General features: G+C 32.5%; 2 protein-coding genes and 2 long non-coding RNA genes across 5 annotated transcripts in view; 2 read left to right on the top strand and 2 right to left on the bottom strand.

Annotated features, from left to right (window-relative positions):
• The first annotated feature begins 1799 nt into the window (after positions 1–1799).
• Positions 1800–7546, top strand: LOC147835179 (uncharacterized). Its single transcript, XR_015501620.1, has 3 exons — positions 1800–4076; positions 4357–5477; positions 5758–7546. It is a non-coding gene; the product is annotated as an uncharacterized LOC147835179 (long non-coding RNA).
• On the bottom strand, positions 7210–9534 carry LOC147835180 (uncharacterized). Its single transcript, XR_015501600.1, has 2 exons — positions 9300–9534; positions 7210–7541 (listed from the first exon to the last, which is right to left on the bottom strand). It is a non-coding gene; the product is annotated as an uncharacterized LOC147835180 (long non-coding RNA).
• Positions 9119–13592, top strand: lage3 (L antigen family member 3). Its single transcript, NM_001386805.1, has 3 exons — positions 9119–9196; positions 9395–9523; positions 13386–13592. The coding sequence occupies exons 1-3, from the start codon at positions 9150–9152 to the stop codon at positions 13498–13500; spliced, it is 291 nt and encodes a 96-aa protein (NP_001373734.1). The 5' UTR covers positions 9119–9149; the 3' UTR covers positions 13501–13592.
• Positions 13593–16244: 2652 nt separating this feature from the next.
• Positions 16245–20597, bottom strand: part of zgc:100918 — a 16987-nt gene continuing 12634 nt past the window's right edge. Inside the window, exons 6-7 of one of the 2 annotated variants that reach the window (XR_015500335.1) lie at positions 19435–20597; positions 16245–19117 (exon numbers count right to left, since the gene is read on the bottom strand). The exon at positions 19435–20597 is cut by the window's right edge and continues 36 nt beyond it. Coding sequence is in view for 1 of the 2 variants with exons in the window: in NM_001005591.1 (NP_001005591.1) it covers positions 20544–20597 (54 nt within the window). In the remaining variant the exon portion in view is untranslated. 2 annotated transcript variants of the gene reach the window in all.

Below are 20597 nucleotides of genomic sequence, written 5' to 3' on the forward strand. Positions count from 1 at the left end.
AACTTATAAATATATATTTATATTGTTCAATTCTAATTATTAAAATATAATATTTTTTGTCAAATAATTTTGTGGCTAAAAAGTGTCGGTTCATGCACCGTTTTGGCACCGGTACCATTTTAAAAGTATTGATTAAGCACCGGTATTGAAATAACACCAAACGATACCCACCATTACCTCAAAACGTGCACTTTATTATTGAAGCAAACTGTTTGGAAGCATTAAAAGTGTACAAGATGTCCAAATTCTTCACACGCATTGACCCAGAGACTGTTTAGATGCATGTCACTGATGAGAAGATGACTCAGCCCTTAAACATTCAACTTTACTAATAATCAAAGACATGAGAAATAATACGTTACATTTACATTTAAGTTACATTACATTTCAGATAAACCAGAATAGTAATTTAAATACAATTTAAATCATGTAATTAGTAATTACTTTTGGAGTAACTCACCTAACATTGCGTCACATTAGAATTATAAAGTTTTATCTGACATTTTTGTCATAATTGAGTTATTGACATATTCTTATTAAACGACAACTTATTTACACTATAGGATGTTTTTTATAAGTTGTTTACATTAAGGCTAGTTATTTAAACAACAAATGTTGCACACATACTGTTTGCTACGAACTGAAAATACATTGAAGCTCAATATCTCAAAATCATTCAGAACGCAGAGAGAACCTTATAAATCCAAGGTGACGATTGGTCAAGAGAGAGCAGTTTGATAAATAGAGGTAAAGTTGGTTTTATATTCGCACATTTGGACTTTCTTCTTAATATTATAATTTCAATAAAGTATTATTTGCAAACTCTAAATTGCCAAATCATATTAGCAGCCAATGACTATCAAAGTACAGCAGTGTTCACAGTCAAATAAACAGTGTTAATGTTGTTTTTAAGTCATACCTGCATGCTAATTCCGATCGAATATTTAAAGTAAAATGGTAAACAATATAAAGACTTCTTAATGAACAAATGTGCAAATATAAAACCAACTTTACCTCTATGTTTGATAAAAGCTAGATTTAGATCTTCCAGTCTTAACCACAAACTAATTCTAATGCGCACTTACATTTAGTAATGATTGTTATTTTCATTTTTATGAAGGCCAGATGTTAAGATTATAAAGCAAACTGAATATGAGCAGATTTATGAATTCGAGTCAATTAATGTTAATATTTGTCTTTTTAATGGAGATTTAACCCAAATGTAGTAGCTGTTATCCTTCTGACCCTCATCATCACTACACCTCCAGAACACACATCAGCCGCCCAGAGTGAAACTGAACTGGACCCCGGCTTACAGTCACCCACCAATCGAAGCTTCACCACTGAACTCCACTGAAGAGTGAGAGATGTTTGGGCAGGTATTGACCATGGAAAAAGTGACTGAGCAGAGCGAGAGCGTCACCCCACCTGACGCAGAGGGTCAGTCCCATAGACTTGGTGTGGGGGAAACAACTCATCATTATCCAGACAGAAAACAAACTGAGTCCATCACCTGCTGAGTGTGTTCTGAAAGCCTTTAAGCATATTTTGATATATCCTGATTTAGATTGCTATAGATTACTATAATACTACTATATTGGGGTAAAGTTGGTTTATATTCACACATTCAGACTTTCTTCTTAATAATAGCATTTCAGAAAAGTATTCTCTGCTATTTCTAAATAGTGAAATCATATTAGCAGCCAACAACTATCAAAGTTCAATAATGTTCAGAGTCAATTTAATAGTGCTAATGTTGTTTTGAAGTAATACTTGCACGCCATTTCACACCCAACAAAGTAGCATGATAAACAATCAGGGAGCAAGTTGCCACTCAACAAATGTGATAATATAAAACTAACTTTACCTCAAATACTACTATTGCTATTTATTTATTTTGCGTAGTTTTGTATTATTATTATTATAATTTATATGTATTAAGAATTTGGTTGACGCCATATTGTTAATTAAATATAATAACTATATTCATAATATAGGCCCTCGCACAACCTCTTTACAAAATGCAATTACTCTAACTATAACTTAATTTTTTATTTATTTAATTACACAGTGAAAGGAAATGTGATTTCAGTGTCCCATTGTAATTATTTAAGGTCATTATGCATTTGTATTTAAGTATATTTTGCATAATAGTTAAGAATAGGTTGGTACAACATTATTTTTGCCGGTTTACACAAACTGATTAAAACATGCAATTAGCAATATTGATACTGACTGGCTGATTATTTATTTGTTTATTGAAAAGTGAGGGCAATGTTTGTAACGTTAGGCATTTGTCGGAGTCACTAACCCAGGATGAAGCTTTTGGGCCAATCAGCCTTTGTTTTAGGCCTTAAAAAGCGAATTTTACCAGAAGAAAATACCACAAAGTTAACTTTTAAGCGTCATAATGATGTTTATGTTAAAACAGCAGCATTACACGTTAACTAAAGTTGAAAAAATGAGACCAATGAGCTCTTAACAACTTTAATTTCAAACACAAATCCATATTCTCACTTTAGATCTATCGATTTGCTGTTTAACTTAGCGTGTTACGGCGTTAAAAGCCAACTCATTCTCAACGTTTTAATTTAGTTTTATAATGTAAAGTAACGTTAGATGGTTTATGTCGTAGGTGGACTATACTAATAACAACTCTGACACACTTGAGTTATCCAATCTTAGTACTTTGTTTGGGCCGCCAATTGAATAGCTCTGCACTAGGGTCTTTCAGCAATCAGTCTCACGCTCTTCACTCCTCCATGACCACCACAGCATCTGCTCAGGATACGGCCTGGTCCAGGACTATGGATACCTCTAGGAGTCCTCTATGGTTGCCATCATCTCTTTACAGGTCACAATCTCTAGAGGTCTCGGGATGAGAATCCCCAGGTGGAAATAGAGAATAAAAATATAATTAGCGTAGCTGCTGTTCATAGCGTATTTAAACATGAGATATTAAATAAAGGCAAAAACAAAGTGCTATAAATGAAAACAGCAGTTATATGAATAAACATGAGAAGCATGAGTATTTCTAACAATTGTCTGGTGCATTAAGACAGGAGGAGTGTGTCTCTCAGCTGGTTTATCAAGCTCACTCACCTGCATGGAGCACACATCATACCATTTTGTGATGCATTGTGTGTACGCTTTACTAAAAAGATTGGTCTTTCATCAGGTTTTGAACAGAGAGAGTGTCTCTGAGCCTCGGACATTATCATGGAGCCTTTCACTTCATATGTAAAGTAAATAATTATGCCAACAATCTTTTTGTAACATTGTCAATTCTTATTGTAACTTTTTCGTTATTTAAATTCTATTAACAGTTTTTTTTTGCCAAGAGAAACTAATTCAGTATTTTCTTTTCCAATCTCAACAACAAACTACTTCTAATACACATTTACATTTATTTATTTATTTTCAAATTTGCACATATTTATCAATACCATTAAGTGGTTATTTTGCACGTGCTTTAGGCAAAAAATTAAGAAATTAGTTCATGATAATGCAGGATATAAATTCAGAAAACCACAGCAATTGTAGATGTTTTTTGTTACTCAGGTTTAGCATAACAGTTTCAACTAAAGAATCAACTAAAGGTCCTCATATAATCTCAGCACTTAAACATTCAACTTTACTAATAATCAAAGACATGAGAAATATTACGTTACTCCACGTTACATTTACATTTAAGTTACATTACATTTCAGATAAACCAGAATAGTAATTTAAATACAATTTAAATCATGTAATTAGTAATTACTTTTTGGAGTAACTCACCTAACATTGCGTCACATTAGAATTATAAGGTTTTATCTGACATTTTTGTCAAAATTGAGTTATTGACATATTCTTATTAAACGACAACTTATTTACACTATAGGATGTTTTTTATAAGTTGTTTACATTAAGGCTAGTTATTTAAACAACAAATGTTACGCACATACTGTTTGCTACGAACTGAAAATACTTTGAAGCTCAATATCTCAAAATCATTCAGAACGCAGAGAGAACCTTATAAATCCAAGGTGACGATTGGTCAAGAGAGAGCAGTTTGATAAATAGAGGTAAAGTTGGTTTAATATTCGCACATTCAGACTTTCCCCTTAATATTATAATTTCATTAAAGTATTATTTGCAAACTCTAAATTGCCAAATCATATTTGCAGCCAATGACTATCAAAGTACAGCATTGTTCACAGTCAAATAAACAGTGTTAATGTTGTTTTCAAGTCATACCTGCATGCTAATTCCGATCGAATATTCAAAGTAAAATGGTAAACAATATAAAGACTTCTTAATGAACAAATGTGCAAATATAAAACCAACTTTACCTCTATGTTTGATAAAAGCTAGATTTAGATCTTCCAATCTTAACCACAAACTAATTCTAATGATAAATGAAAACAGCAGTTATATGAAGAAACATGAGAAGCATGAGTATTTCTAACAATTGTCTGGTGCATTAAGACAGGAGGAGTGTGTCCTACAGCTGGTTTATCAAGCTCACTCACCTACATGGAGCACACATCATACCATTTTGTGATGCATTGTGTGTACGCTTTACTAAAAAGATTGGTCTTTCATCAGGTTTTGAACAGAGAGAGTGTCTCTGAGCCTCGGACATTATCATGGAGCCTTTCACTTCATATGTAAAGTAAATAATTATGCCAACAATCTTTTTGTAACATTGTCAATTCTTATTGTAACTTTTTCGTTATTTAAATTCTATTAACAGTTTTTTTTTGCCAAGAGAAACTAATTCAGTATTTTCTTTTCCAATCTCAACAACAAACTACTTCTAATACACATTTACATTTATTTATTTATTTATTTTCAAATTTGCACATATTTATCAATATCATTAAGTAGTTATTTTGCACGTGCTTTAGGCAAAAAAATTAAGAAATTAGTTCATGATAATGCAGGATATAAATTCAGAAAACCACAGCAATTGTAGATGTTTTTTGTTACTCAGGTTTAGCATAACAGTTTCAACTAAAGAATCAACTAAAGGTCCTCATATAATCTCAGCACTTAAACATTCAACTTTACTAATAATCAAAGACATGAGAAATATTACGTTACTCCACATTACATTTACATTTAAGTTACATTACATTTCAGATAAACCCGAATAGTAATTTAAATACAATTTAAATCATGTAATTAGTAATTACTTTTGGAGTAACTTACCTAACATTGCGTCACATTAGAATTATACGGTTTTATCTGACATTTTTGTCATAATTGACAAAATATTGACATATTATTATTAAACGACAACTTATTTACACTATAGAATGTTTTTTATAAGTTGTTTACATTAAGACTTCTTATTTAAACAACAAATGTTACACACATACTGTTTGCTACGGACTGAAAATACTTTGAAGCTTAATATCTCAAAATCATTCAGAACCTTAGTCAAAGGTGACGATTGGTCAAGAGAGAGCAGTTTGATAAATAGAGGTAAAGTTGGTTTTATATTCGCACATTCAGACTTTCCCCTTAATATTATAATTTCATTAAAGTATTATTTGCAAACTCTAAATTGCGAAATTTTATTAGCAGCCAATGACTATCAAAGTACAGCATTGTTCACAGTCAAATAAACAGTGTTAATGTTGTTTTCAAGTCATACCTGCATGCTAATTCCGATCGAATATTCAAAGTAAAATGGTAAACAATATAAAGACTTCTTAATGAACAAATGTGCAAATATAAAACCAACTTTACCTCTATGTTTGATAAAAGCTAGATTTAGATTTTCCAATCTTAACCACAAACTAATTCTAATGCGCACTTACATTTAGTAATGATTGTTATTTTCATTTTTATGAAGGCCAGATGTTAAGATTATAAAGCAAACTGAATATGAGCAGATTTATGAATTCGAGTCAATTAATGTTAATATTTGTCTTTTTAATGGAGATTTAACCCAAATGTAGTAGCTGTTATCCTTCTGACCCTCATCATCACTACACCTCCAGAACACACATCAGCCGCCCAGAGTGAAACTGAACTGGACCCCGGCTTACAGTCACCCACCAATCGAAGCTTCACCACTGAACTCCACTGAAGAGTGAGAGATGTTTGGGCAGGTATTGACCATGGAAAAAGTGACTGAGCAGAGCGAGAGCGTCACCCCACCTGACGCAGAGGGTCAGTCCCATAGACTTGGTGTGGGGGAAACAACTCATCATTATCCAGACAGAAAACAAACCGAGTCCATCACCTGCTGAGTGTGTTCTGAAAGCCTTTAAGCATATTTTGATATATCCTGTTTTAGATTGCTATAGATTACTATAATACTACTATATTGGGGTAAAGTTGGTTTATATTCACACATTCAGACTTTCTTCTTAATAATATAATTTCAGAAAAGTATTCTCTGCTATTTCTAAATAGTGAAATCATATTAGCAGCCAACAACTATCAAAGTTCAATATTGTTCAGAGTCAATTTAACAGTGCTAATGTTGTTTTGAAGTAATACTTGCACGCCATTTCACACCCAACAAAGTAGCATGATAAACAATCAGGGAGCAAGTTGCCACTCAACAAATGTGATAATATAAAACTAACTTTACCTCAAATACTACTATTGCTATTTATTTATTTTGCGTAGTTTTGTATTATTATTATTATAATTTATATGTATTAAGAATTTGGTTGACGCCATATTGTTAATTAAATATAATAACTATATTCATAATATAGGCCCTCGAACAACCTCTTTACAAAATGCAATTACTCTAACTATAACTTAATTTTTTATTTATTTAATTACACAGTGAAAGGAAATGTGATTTCAGTGTCCCATTGTAATTATTTAAGGTCATTATGCATTTGTATTTAAGTCTATTTTGCATAATAGTTAAGAATAGGTTGGTACAACATTAATTTTGCCGGTTTACACAAACTGATTAAAACATGCAATTAGCAATATTTGGCTATATTGATACTGACTGGCTGATTATTTATTTGTTTATTGAAAAGTGAGGGCAATGTTTGTAACGTTAGGCATTTGTCGGAGTCACTAACCCAGGATGAAGCTTTTGGGCCAATCAGCCTTTGTTTTAGGCCTTAAAAAGCGAATTTTACCAGAAGAAAATACCACAAAGTTAACTTTTAAGCGTCATAATGATGTTTATGTTAAAACAGCAGCATTACACGTTAACTAAAGTTGAAAAAAATGAGACCAATGAGCTCTTAACAACTTTAATTTAAATCACAAATCCATAGTCTCACTTTAGATCTATCGATTTGCTGTTTAACTTAGCGTGTTACGGCGTTAAAAGCCAACTCATTCTCAACGTTTTAATTTAGTTTTATAATGTAAAGTAACGTTAGATGGTTTATGTCGTAGGTGGACTATACTAATAACAACTCTGACACACTTGAGTTATCCAATCTTAGTACTACGTTAAAAAAAGCACACTTACTGTTTCCGTCACAGGCTTCGTCAGGTTTCTTCAACCGTTGTTTGGGTCGAGGTTCCTATGAAACGACTGTGCGTGTCCTGCATCTCCGCGATCACTGTCAAACAGATTGACTGGGAGCAGTGGATATTTATACCTCCCGCTTCAGCTGGCCGATACCAACTCTGAGCAGCATCACGGGGGAGGACGGATAAGGTAAAGCTTATTCGTAACTTGTTTCATTTACCTATATTATTGATAGTTACTCTTTTATGTTTGTTATGATATTTTATAACAATATGTATTAAATTTTTCATTTGCTTAGTTATAAATACTTGTTTGTATAAAATGTTCATTTGTATTTTTCTCTCCGATGTCGCATAAATTAGTAGTTAAGCTCAGCCTGCTTCGAAGTGTTTTTTTGTGGCTCTTATGTCTTTTAAACAGAAAATGCAATGTGGGTTTTCCTGGATATAAACAACATAACGTTACACTTCAATTATTTATTTGTTTATTTATTTATTTATTTATTTATTTATTTATTTATTTATTTATTTATTTATTTATTTATTTATATCGGTCGCTGGTTTGAGTCCTGGCTGGGTCAGTTGGCATTTCTGTGCAGAGTTTTCCAGTTCTCCCCGTGTTGGCGTGGGTTTCCTCCGGGTGCTCCGGTTTCCCCCACAGTCCAAACACATGTGGTACAGGTGAATTGGGTAGGCTAAATTGTCCGTAGTGTATGAGTGTAAATGAGAATGTACGGGTGTTTCCCAGTGATGGGTTGCAGCTGGAAGGGCATCATGTTACTCTAAATGCAAAGGAAGATCATTTGACTCATATTTGACATTATACATATTTACAAATCTGCTTTTTTCCCTATAGACTTTTAAAATCTGAAATATAAAAAAATAATTTGCAATTATTTGTTTTTAACCTATCATCACGAGTATAACATCAAATACTGTAAAAAAATTAACACTAAAATAGATTGAATGTAAAATACTTTATAATTACAAATTTATATTTTCATATTTTTTAACTAATGTAGGTTATAAATCTCAAGACAATTGGACGTTTAATCAATTAATTAAACGAATAACAATGTATAACATAAATAGAATATGAAGTCATTGTTTTAGAAGAAGTTCTTGTTTAAATGTTTAACTTTTTAGTTTATTTTGAAGAATTATGTTTGTTAACTAAATAATGTTTGTTTTTTCAATACTATATATATATATAAACATTGTAAGGTGTTTTTAGAGCAAGAGACGTTTAATGACAATAATTCTGCAAGGAGCATTTTTTGTTTTCGTTAATACTAGACATTTTAATAAGTGCAGGTCAGAATAAGCATGTCATTTCATGTGAAAACACATATGTTACTCTAAATGACAACGGAACATCATTTAAGTCATATTTTTACATTATACACATTCACCAATCTGCTTTTTTACACATTTTGTATATATAATAACTTCAGTAAATGTAATTTAATGCTATTTTTATTTATTCATATGTTCTTAGATGCTTAAAATCTAAATTAATAAAAATAATCGCAATTATTAAATTTTAACCTATCATCACGCTCACTAAAATAGGTTAAATGCATAGGTTGAATGTTAGGTACTCCCAAATTTGTCGAATGTGACTTTAAGAAAACAAAGTTGATAAAAAAATGACGAAAATGCCGCCTTTAATCTGAAGCAGAACAACAAAACAAACCAAAATGGCGGCTTGCATGAGTGAAAACGGTGCAAATGGAAAACTGGAGTTGTATCCTTTTAATGCCTTTTCTAGCTGTACAAATAAGCCACTTTTAACACATTTGAACTCTTCTTTTGTGTCGTAAGTTATGTTAAGGGTTTTATTCTCTTACCTGCTGTTTGCGCGCGGTGTTTAATCGCTAACAGACATGCGCAGTTCATTAGATTTGCCAAAATCCATAAAAATACTTTAACTCCAAAACTTCAGCTTCTTAAAAGTCCCGTTCCCGACTGAAAGAGAGGCAAATATCGCTCTGCAGTCTTTATCTCCAGATCCCGAACCCAGGAAAGGAGGAATCAGCAAAAGTCTGTGTGTGTCTGGACAGACGCTGTCTGTGTGAGTTTATACTGGGGAAATAAGAGTGAAGATCAGAATTGTTGCCCTCATTCAGACTTAAATTTAGGTCGACACACATTCCCACACGGGACTAATTCGTTTTAATTTAAAGCACCAGCCCGTTTAATGTGATAGATGCCTAATGTTGATTAATGAACAAGAGCTTTCGGTTTGGAATAGTTCAAGTTCACTTGTTCATTCATTTATTTTCCTTCGACTTAGTCCATTTATTCATCAGGGTTTGCCACAGCAGAATGAACCACCAACTATTTCAGCATATGTTTCTCAACGAATGCCCTTTCAGCCGCAACCCATCTCTGGGAAATACCCATACACTGTCATTCTCATACACTACCAGTGGCGCCCCCTGAATATTTTCTTAGGGGTGGCCAGAAGGGGTCGCACCAAATCTTGGAGTGCCACACAAAAAATAATGAATTCAGTGTAATGTTTTATTTTTGTTTCTGGTAAATGAAAATATTATGGTTTTAATTCATTTAATTAATTACTCTCAAAATATTGCAATTTATTCCTTGAAATAATTCAGCAAGTACATGTGCAAACCAAATAAAAATAAAAAAAAAATTTAGTTTAAAAACACTTTTTACAAATATATTTAAATAACTTTTCAGTTTTTTTCACATACTTTTATTGTACAGCATAGAGTATACGCCATGTCTAAAATTAATGAAGATTAATTAGTTAATTAATAAAACAAACAAATGAACAAACTGAACAAAACGCATTATTATACATACACACACACACACACACACACACACACACACACACACACACACATTTATTATACAGACCATAATAATATCAATTATCCAAATTCCTTTTTGAGCCAAAATATTATTAATGCAGCTTCTTCTATTGATGGTAAGGTAAATAAGGTAAATATTAAATTGCCATTGCTGTTTATTGAAGGTCTGTGCGTGCTGTCCACGACGATAGGGAAGGGCAGTGGAGGTTCTAGTTTAAATGGCACCCTGGGCGAACCACCCATATAACCACCCACAAAATTCTGTTACTCCGGTTTCACGCCGCATGAGCGCTGCGTATTTTATCTGCATACGTGCAAACAACCGGGATTTACACAGGAGTGCGTGAGGCGCACGGGAATGGTTTTCTGCGCGCATGCATCAGTTTGCTTTACCGGCGTTGAACCTAATTTATTTATTTATTATTACTTCTTATTTATTGACCTACTGTCAAAAAATCTAGAGGCTTTTGCCTTTCATATAAGCCACTTCTGCTATCAAATGATCAACTAGATATTAAAGTTTGAGGACAAACTTTATGGTGGCTTGAAAAGCGGAGTCTGAAAGTTTGAAGTGGTTTTAAAGTGTAAATAGCTAAAGTAGTCTTCATGAAGTGTAATACAGACGGCATAAATAAGTACATATATGTTAGCATGTTTCTAGCAAGGATTAGCATGTTACTAGCATGATTCTAGCTTGAATTAGCATGCTACTATCATGTTTTAGCATGAATTAGCATGTTGTTAACCTGATTCTAGCATGAATTAGCATGTTGTTAGCATGAATTAGAATGTTTTTAGCATGAATTAGCATGTTATTAACATGAGTCTTGCATGAATTACCATGTTGTTAGCACGATTCTAGCATGAATTAGCATGTTTTAGCATGATTCTAGCATGAATTAGCATGTTATTAGCATGATTCTAGCTTGAATTAGCATGCTACTAGCATGAATTAGCATGATTCTAGCATGAATTAGCATGTTACTAGCATGTTTTTAGCATGAATTAGCATGTTGTTAGCATGATTTTAGAATGAATTTGCATGTAAGAATCAGGATGTTAACATGATTTTAGCATGAATTATCATGTTACTAGCATGATTCTGGCATTAATTAGCATGAATTAGCATGTTACTAGCATGATTCTAGCATTAATTAGCATGAATTAGCATGTTACTAGCATGATTCTAGCATTAATTAGTATGTTGTTAGCATGATTCTAGCATGAGTTAACATGTAAAAATTAGCATGTTGTTAACATGATTCTAGCATAAATTAGCATGTAAGAATCAGCATGTTGTTAGCATGATTCTAGCATAAATTAGCATGTTGGTAGCATGATTCTACCACAGATTAGCTTGTTGCAAGCATGATTCTAGCATGAATTAGCATGTAAGAATCAGCATGTTGTTAGCATAATTCTAACATGAATTAGCATGTTACTAACATGTATCTAGCATGAATTAGCATGTTATTAGCATGATTCTAGACTAAATTAGCATGTTACTAACATGTTTCTAGCATGAATTAGCATGTTACTAACATGTTTCTAGCATGAATTACCATGTTACTAGTATGATTCTAGCATGAATTAGCATGTAACTAACATGTATCTAGCATGAATTAGCATGGTATTAGCATGATTCTAGCCTGAATTAGCATGTTACTAACATGTTTCTAGCATGAATTAGCATGTTATTAGCATGATTCTAGCATGAATTAGCATGTTACTAACATGTTTCTAGCATGAATTAGCATGTTATTAGCATGATTCTAGCATGAATTAGCATGTTACTAACATGTATCTAGCATGAATTAGCATGTTATTAGCATGATTCTAGCCTGAATTAGCATGTTACTAACATGTATCTAGCATGAATTAGCATGTTATTAGCATGATTCTAGCATGAATTAGCATGTTACTAACATGTTTCTAGCATGAATTAGCATGTTATTAGCATGATTCTAGCATGAATTAGCATGTTACTAACATGTTTCTAGCATGAATTAGCATGTTATTAGCATGATTCTAGCCTGAATTAGCATGTTACTAACATGTTTCTAGCATGAATTAGCATGTTATTAGCATGATTCTAGCATGAATTAGCATGTTACTAACATGTATCTAGCATGAATTAGCATGGTATTAGCATGATTCTAGCCTGAATTAGCATGTTACTAACATGATTCTAGCATGAATTAGCATGTTACTAACATGTTTCTAGCAAGAATTAGCATGTTATTAGCATGATTCTAGCATAATTCTAGCATGAATTAGCATGTTATTAGCATGATTCTAGCATGAATTAGTATGTTACTAACATGTATCTAGCATGAATTAGCATGTTATTAGCATGATTCTAGCCTGAATTAGCATGTTACTAACATGTTTCTAGCATGAATTAGCATGTTATTAGCATGATTCTAGCCTGAATTAGCATGTTACTAACATGTATCTAGCATGAATTAGCATGTTATTAGCATGATTCTAGCCTGAATTAGCATGTTACTAACATGATTCTAGCATGAATTAGCATGTTACTAACATGTTTCTAGCAAGAATTAGCATGTTATTAGCATGATTCTAGCATAATTCTAGCATGAATTAGCATGTTATTAGCATGATTCTAGCATGAATTAGCATGTTACTAACATGTTTCTAGCATGAATTAGCATGTTATTAGCATGATTCTAGCCTGAATTAGCATGTTACTAACATGTTTCTAGCATGGATTAGCATGTTATTAGCATGATTCTAGTTTAAATGGCACCCTGGGTGAAGCACCCATAAGTCACCCATATAAGCACCCACAAAAGTCTGTAAGCCACTTCTGATAATGACCAACTAGAAGTCAAGGTATTATTTGTAGTTCCTAAAACTTGGACAGGCGACAAGACTTTAGTCAGGGAGTGTGTATGGATTTTTAGTGTTGAGTTGAGCAATTATAAAAAGAAAACAATTTAAAAAGTATTTTGAAACTGACCAACACTCCAGTTTACACATTATAAAGTGCTTTTCCAGTAAGTGGTCTGATGGTTACAGCAATACATGTCACTATATTAAATGGAACTGGTTTCTCCTTTTGTCATGTAGGAGCTGGGCTGCAGATGAAGCTCGTATTCTCCGTGTTTCTGTCAGTTCATTCTTGGACCATTTGTCTCTGGTGATGGAAACCATGGATGCTTTTGGACCGCCTGTTTCACAGTGAAGCTCTAAGCAAGAAATGTGGATGCAGATGCTGTTTGCACTGAGAAACATCTGTTCAGTATGGACTAAAATAATAATAAATGTATTAATGAATGTACTTTTGCTCTGTTTGAGAAATGAGGCATATTATAAAGTCTTAAATGATCACGCCATTAAAAGAAAAGCTAATTTTGCAGCTTGTCTAGACTTAAACAGTTGAGTTTCACCATTTTTTTTACTTTTATTTAGCCGATCTGTGGATCTGGTGGGAGCATTTTTAGTTTAGCTTAGCATAAGTCATTTAATCGGATTGGACCATTAGCATCTTTCTCAAAACTAGTCTAATTGTACAGTTCCCCTAGGGCTAAACAGTTGAGTTTTGCCATTTTTAAATGCATTCAGATGATCTCCGGGAACAATTTTAGCTTAGCATAAATAATTGAATCGGATTAGACCATTAGCATCTCGCTCAGCTAAGCTAAAAGTGTTCCTGCCAGACTCAACGATCATCTGAATGTTTAAAAAAAAAAATGCTAAAACTCAACTGTTAAACCCTATGAGAACTGTATAGATTATTTTTTAGTCAGATGCTAATGGTCTAATCTGATTCAGTGATTTATGCTAAGCTAAGCTAAAAGTGTTCCCAAAGTTTAGCTGAATGTATTTAAAAATGTTAAAACTCAACTGTTTAGCCCTAGGGGAACAGTTAAAGTAGACTATTTTCGAGTGAGATGCTAATGGTCTAATCTGATTCAGTGATTTATGCTAAGCGAAGCTAAAATTGTTCCCAGACATTGGCTGAATGTATTTAAAAATGCTAAAACTCAACTGTATAACCCTAGGGGAACTCTATAATTAGACTATTTTTGAGTGAGACACTAATGTTCTAATCCGAGTCAATGATTTATGCTAAGCTAAAAGTGCCCTGAAGATTGGCTGAATGTATTTAAAAATGGTAAAAAACAACAGTTTAACAACTGTTAATCAACTGTTTAACCTAAGTGGAACTGAAAGATTAAACAATTTTTTGAACGAGATGCTAATGATCTAATCCGGGTCAATGATTTATGCTAAGCTAAAAGTGTCCCTGCCAGACCCAAAGATTGTTTTAAAAAAATGCCAAAACAATTGGTCAACCCTATGGGAAATGTACTATTAGACTATTTTCGAGCGAGATGCTAATGGTCTAATCTGATTTAACGATTTATTCTAAGCTAAGCTAAGTGTCCCTGCCAGACCCAATGATTGTCTGAATGTTGTCAAAAAATACTAAAACTCAACTGCTCAACCCAATGGGAACTGTATAATTAGACTATTTTCGAGTGAGATGCTAATGGTCTAACCCGAGTCAATGATCTGTGCTTAGCTAATTATTCAATGATTTATGCTAAGCTAAGCTAAAAGTGTTCCCAAAGATAAGCTGAATGTATTTAAAACTGGTAAAACTCAACTGTTTAGCTCTAGGGGAACAGTTAGACTATTTTCGAGTGAGATGCTAATGGTCTAATCCAATTCAATGATTTATGCTAAGCTAAGCTAAAAGTGTTCATAGAGATTAGCTGAATGTATTTAAAAATGCTAAAACTCAACTGTTAAACCCTATGGGAACTGTGCAATGAGACTATTTTTGAGTAAGATGCTAATGGTCTAATCCGATTCAATGATTTATGCTAAGCTAAACTAAAAGTGTCCCTGCAAGACCCAACGATTGTTAAAAAAAAAAAAAAAAGCTAAAACAACTGTTCAACCCTAGGGGAACTGTATAATTATGCTATTTTCGGGTGAGATGCTAATGGTCTAATCTGATTCAATGATTTATTCTAAGCTAAGCTAAGTGTCCCTGCCAGACCCAACGATTGTCTGAATGTTGTCAAAAAATACAAAAATTCAACTGCTCAACCCTACGGGAACTGAATAATTAGACTATTTTCGAGTGAGATGCTAATGGTCTAATCCGATTCAATGATTTATGCTAAGCTAAGCTAAAAGTGTTCCCAAAGATTAGCTGAATGTATTTTAAAATGGTAAAACTCAACTGTTTAGACCTAGGAGAACTGTAAAAGTAGACTACTTTAGAGTGAGATGCTAATGGTCTAATCTGATTCAATGATTTATGCTAAGCTAAAAGCGTTCGTGGAGATTAGCTCAATGTATTTAAAAATGCTAAAACTCAACTGTTAAACCCTATGGGAACTGTATAGTCAGACTTTTTTTGAGCGAGACGCTAATGGTCTAATCCGAATCAATGATTTATGCTAAGCTAAAAGTGTCCCTGCCAGACCCACAATTGTTTTTTAAAAAATGCAAAAATAACTGTTCAACCCTATAGGGGAACTGTATAATTAGACTATTTTCGAGTCGGATGCTAATGGTCTAATCCGATTCAATGATTTATGCTAAGCTAAGCTAAAAGTGTTCCCGCCAGACCCAAAGATCAACTGAATGTGTTAAAAAATGGTAAAAATCAGCAGTTTAATCCCAGAGGGACAGTAAAATCAGACTATTTTTTAGTGAGATGCTAATGGTCTAATCCGATTCAATGATTTATGCTAAGCTAAGCTAAAAGTGTTTCCGCCAGACCCGAAAATCATCTGAATATATATATATATATATATATATATATATATATATATATATATATATATATATATATATATATATATATAAAGTAAAACTCCACTGTTTATCTCTAGGGGAGCTGTAAAATTAGACTACTTTCAAAAAAATGTGTTGTGTTCAGATCTAAAACAAACAAGATCCACAGCGTTGCCATGTGAATAAAGATTTATTTATGAGCATTGTTGAGGAAACAATACCGAGAGATGATCGAACAGCGTTCTAGGAAAGGTCATTGTTTTATAAAAGAGGGACAGATGTGTTTATTGGTTTCTATTGGCAGACGTCACTATGATTCTCCGATCTAAATCATCTACAATACTGGAGGATGGAAATAAGGATGTTAAAAATAAATCAAAGGTTGCCAGGACTCGCTCTCCGTTTGTTTTTCTCCTTCACATTTGATCATATCCATAAACTGCATCATTATTTGGTTAGAAACATCAACTAAGCGCATGTAGAAACATAAGCTGTAGAGATGTAAATGAATCAGTAATGTTACATTCATACATTAAAACCCGGGAGACGCTTCCAAGGAAACCTGCTGCATGGTTAAAATGATTGCACTGGATATTTCATGTCCCCCAAAACCTTCATTTGACAGCCACACGGCCCTCTGCGCTGGAGTGTGTGTGTGTGTGTGTGTGTGTGTTCGTTCTCAGGCACAATCGCTCACTTATTCTGGCTGGAGATTCTAAACTCTTCAATTACGCTGTAGATTTTGATCATGTGGACTGCTTGTACTGTGTGTGTGTGTGTGTGTGTGTGTGTGTGTAGTTTTATAGTTAAATAATTGATTAAGGTTAACGTGGAAGCTTGTTTCTGCTGTGAGATTCAATAAAAAAAGGTCATTTTGACTTTTTTAATATCACAATTCAGATTTTTGCTTGGTTTTCAGATTATATTTGCAGTTCTTTTATATTTTGTGACATGAAAATATAATTTTAAAGTCATTTTCCTGCATCAGAAACAGCGTTTGCTTCATTTATATTGCAAGTTTTCTAAGTGATTATAAGTGAAAAATATTATGTATCTTGCAATTTAACAGATTTTTTAAAATTATTATTATTACTTTTGTTGATATCTCACAATTCGGAGTTTGTTTTGGCTATTTTTGTGACTTAAAAATATAATTTCAAAGTCATTTTTCTGCATTGGAAACAGTTTTTTCATAATTTCTATTGCAAGTTTGTAAGGTTTGTGTGAAATTATGAGGGGAAAATATAATGCAACTTGCAATTTAACATTTTATTATTATTATTATTATTATTATTATTATTGTTGATTTCTCACAAATCTGAGTTTGCCTGCAGCGCTATAAAGCCTGAACTTTAGTGTAATTTTGCAGGTTTATAGGCTGTTTAGCATTGGGATCTGCTTAATATCTTGTAATTTTTGAGACTTGAAAGCTGCTGTTTTTTCACCCCTCACAAATGCAAGTTTAATTTAATATTTAGAGGAATTTTAGGGAAAAACTGCAGGATCTTAACTTGAAATGTAACTTCAAATTTAGATTTTTCTTGGTTTTTAGGTTATATTTTGGCCATTTTTGAAAAGTCATTGTCCTGCATCAGAAGCAGTTTTTCCTTCATTTTTTATTGCAAGTTTGTGAGGAAAAAGTAACTTGCAAATTAGCAGATTTTTAAGTCAATATTATTTTTGTTGATTTCTCACAATTCTGAGTTTGTCTGCAGCGCTATAACACTTCAACTTTAGTGTAATTTTGCAGGTTTATAGGCTGTTTAGCATTGTGAGCGGCTTTATATCTTGAAATGTTTGAGACTTGAAAACTGCAGATTTTTTTTCTTCGGAAATGCAAGTTTAATTTAATATTTAGAGGAATTATAAAGAAAAACTGCAGGATCTTAACTTTTTAAAAAAAATCTGAATTTGGTTATATTTAGTTTATATTTGCAGTTCTTTTATATTTTGGCCATTTTAGTGACATGAAAATATCATTTTAAAGTAGATTTCTGCATCAGAAACAGTTTTTTCCTTTCATTTCTATTGCAAGTTTGTAAGTTTTGTGAGGAATGATAAGGGGAAAGTATTATGCAACATGCAAATTAGCAGATAATTATTATAATTGTTGATTTCGAACAATTCTGAGTTTGTCTGCAGCGCTATAAAACTTCAACTTTAGTGTAATTTTGCAAGTGTATAGGCTGTTTTGCATTGTGAGCTGCTTTATATCTTGCCATTTTTGAGACTTGAAAACTGCAGATTTTTTTTCTCAGTTATGCAAGTTTAATTAAATATTTAGAGGAATTATAAAGAAAAACTGCAGGATCTTAACTTGAAATGTGACTTCAAATTCAGATTTTTGCTTTACATTTGCAGGTCTTTTATATTTTGACAATTTTTATCATTTAATCATTTATCAAAATAGCATTTTAAAGTAATTGTTCTGCATTGGAAACTGTTTTTCCTTCATTTTTATTGCAAGTTTATAATTTGTGTGGGGAATTATGAAGAAAAAAATATGATGTAACTTGCAATTTAGCAGATTATTAAAATAACTATTATTTTTTGTTGATATCTCACAATTCTGAGTTTGTCTGCAGCGATATAAAACTTCAACTTTAGTGTAATTTTGCAGGTTTATAGGCTGTTTAGCATTGTGAGCTGCTTTATATCTTGAAATGTGACTTCAAATTCAGATTTTTGCTTGGTTTTTAGTTTATATTTGCAGTTCATTTATATCTTGGCCATTTTTGAGACTTGAAAACGGCAGATTTTTTTCTCAGAAAGGCAAGTTTAATTAAATATTTAGAGAAATGTTAGGGAAGAACTGCAGGATCTTAACATGAAATGTGACTTCAAATTCACATTTTTGCTTGGTTTTTACTTTATATTTGCAGTGCTTTTATATTAAAGTAATTTTCCTGCATCAGAAACAGCTTTTTCTTTATTTTTATTGCAAGTTTGTAAGTTTTGTGAGAAATTATGAGGGAAAAATAGGATGTAACTTGCCAATTAGCAGATTGTTAAATTACTATTATATTTGTTGATTTCTCACAATTCTGAGTTTGTCTGCAGCTCTATAAGCTTTAGTGTAATTTTGCAGGTTTATAGGCTGTTTAGCATTGTGAGCTGCTTTATATCTTGAAATGTGACTTCAAATTCAGATTTTTGCTTGGTTTTTACTTCACATTTGCAGTTCTTTTATATTTTGGCAATTTTTATCATTTTATCATTTATCAAAATATCATTTTAAAGTAATTTTTCTGCATTGGAAACAGTTTTTCCTTCATTTTTATTGCAAGTTTATAATTTGTGTGGGGAATTATGAAGAAAAAAATATGATGTAACTTGCAATTTAGCAGATTATTAAAATAACTATTATTTTTTGTTGATATCTCACAATTCTGAGTTTGTCTGCAGCTCTATAAGCTTTAGTGTAATTTTGCAGGTTTATAGGCTGTTTAGCTTTGTAAGCTGCTTTATATCTTGAAATGTGACTTCAAATTCAGATTTTTGCTCAGTTTTTTGTTTATATTTGCAGTTCATTTATATCTTGGCCATTTTTGTGACATGAAAATACCATTTTAAAGTACATTTCTGATAAGAAACAGTTTTTCCTTCATTTCTATTGCAAGTTTGTAAGGAATAATATTGTGCATTTTAGCAGATTTTATTAAAATTATCAGTAATTTTGTTGATATCTCACAATTCTGAGTTTGTCTGCAGCGCTATAAAACTTCAACTGTAGTGTATTTTGCAGGTTTATAGGCTGTTTAGCATTGTGATCTGCTTTATATCTTGCAGTTTTTACCTTTTTTGTGCTGGTAACTGCTGCTTTTTCCCCTCACAAAATGCAAATTTCATGTAATATTTAGAGGAATTATAGGGAAAAAACTGCAGGATCTTCACTAGAAATGTAACCTCAAATTCAGATTTTTCTTAATTGTGAGTTTGTCCTAAACATTACATTTTTTCCTGCAGTTATATCAGTTTATTGACTGTTTTGCAAGTCTGGCATTCTCAAAAATCGTACAAAACTTTTAAATTTGAAACTTAACCTCAGAATTCTGAGATCAAAGTCAAGCAAGACAAAAAAAGTCATACCTTTTTTTAAAGTCTCCCTGTTGAAACAAGCGTCCACAGTTCAACATGTGAAGGGATTTGGCAAATAAAAGGAATTACAAGGAAGTGTGACTGCATTTACATCCTAAAACATAAAAGAAAATACGAAGTAAAAGGCACGGACAGACATAAGCAGGAGACACTATATAATGTGCATGAATGAAGCAAAAACATAATCACTTGTAAATAATAGAATAGCTATCTCTTTCTCGTAGAAATAATATTCATAAAGGTAGTTCTATTAAAACTGATGCTGTGGCAGGGAGTTTCTTGAAACCGCTAACAGTTCTTTACATACAAGTTTTGGAAAAGAGTGTTTTCTTCTGGATGCTGGATGTGTGTGTGCGTGTGTGTGTCAGTGTCTCAGCAGCTGCAGCCATCACCGGAGGACACAGGTCTGTCGTCTCGCAGTTTGAT

The sequence above is a fragment of the Danio rerio genome, chromosome 10, assembly GCF_052040795.2.
Source record: "Danio rerio strain M-AB ecotype USA chromosome 10, GRCz13ab, whole genome shotgun sequence".
NCBI lineage: Eukaryota > Metazoa > Chordata > Actinopteri > Cypriniformes > Danionidae > Danio > Danio rerio.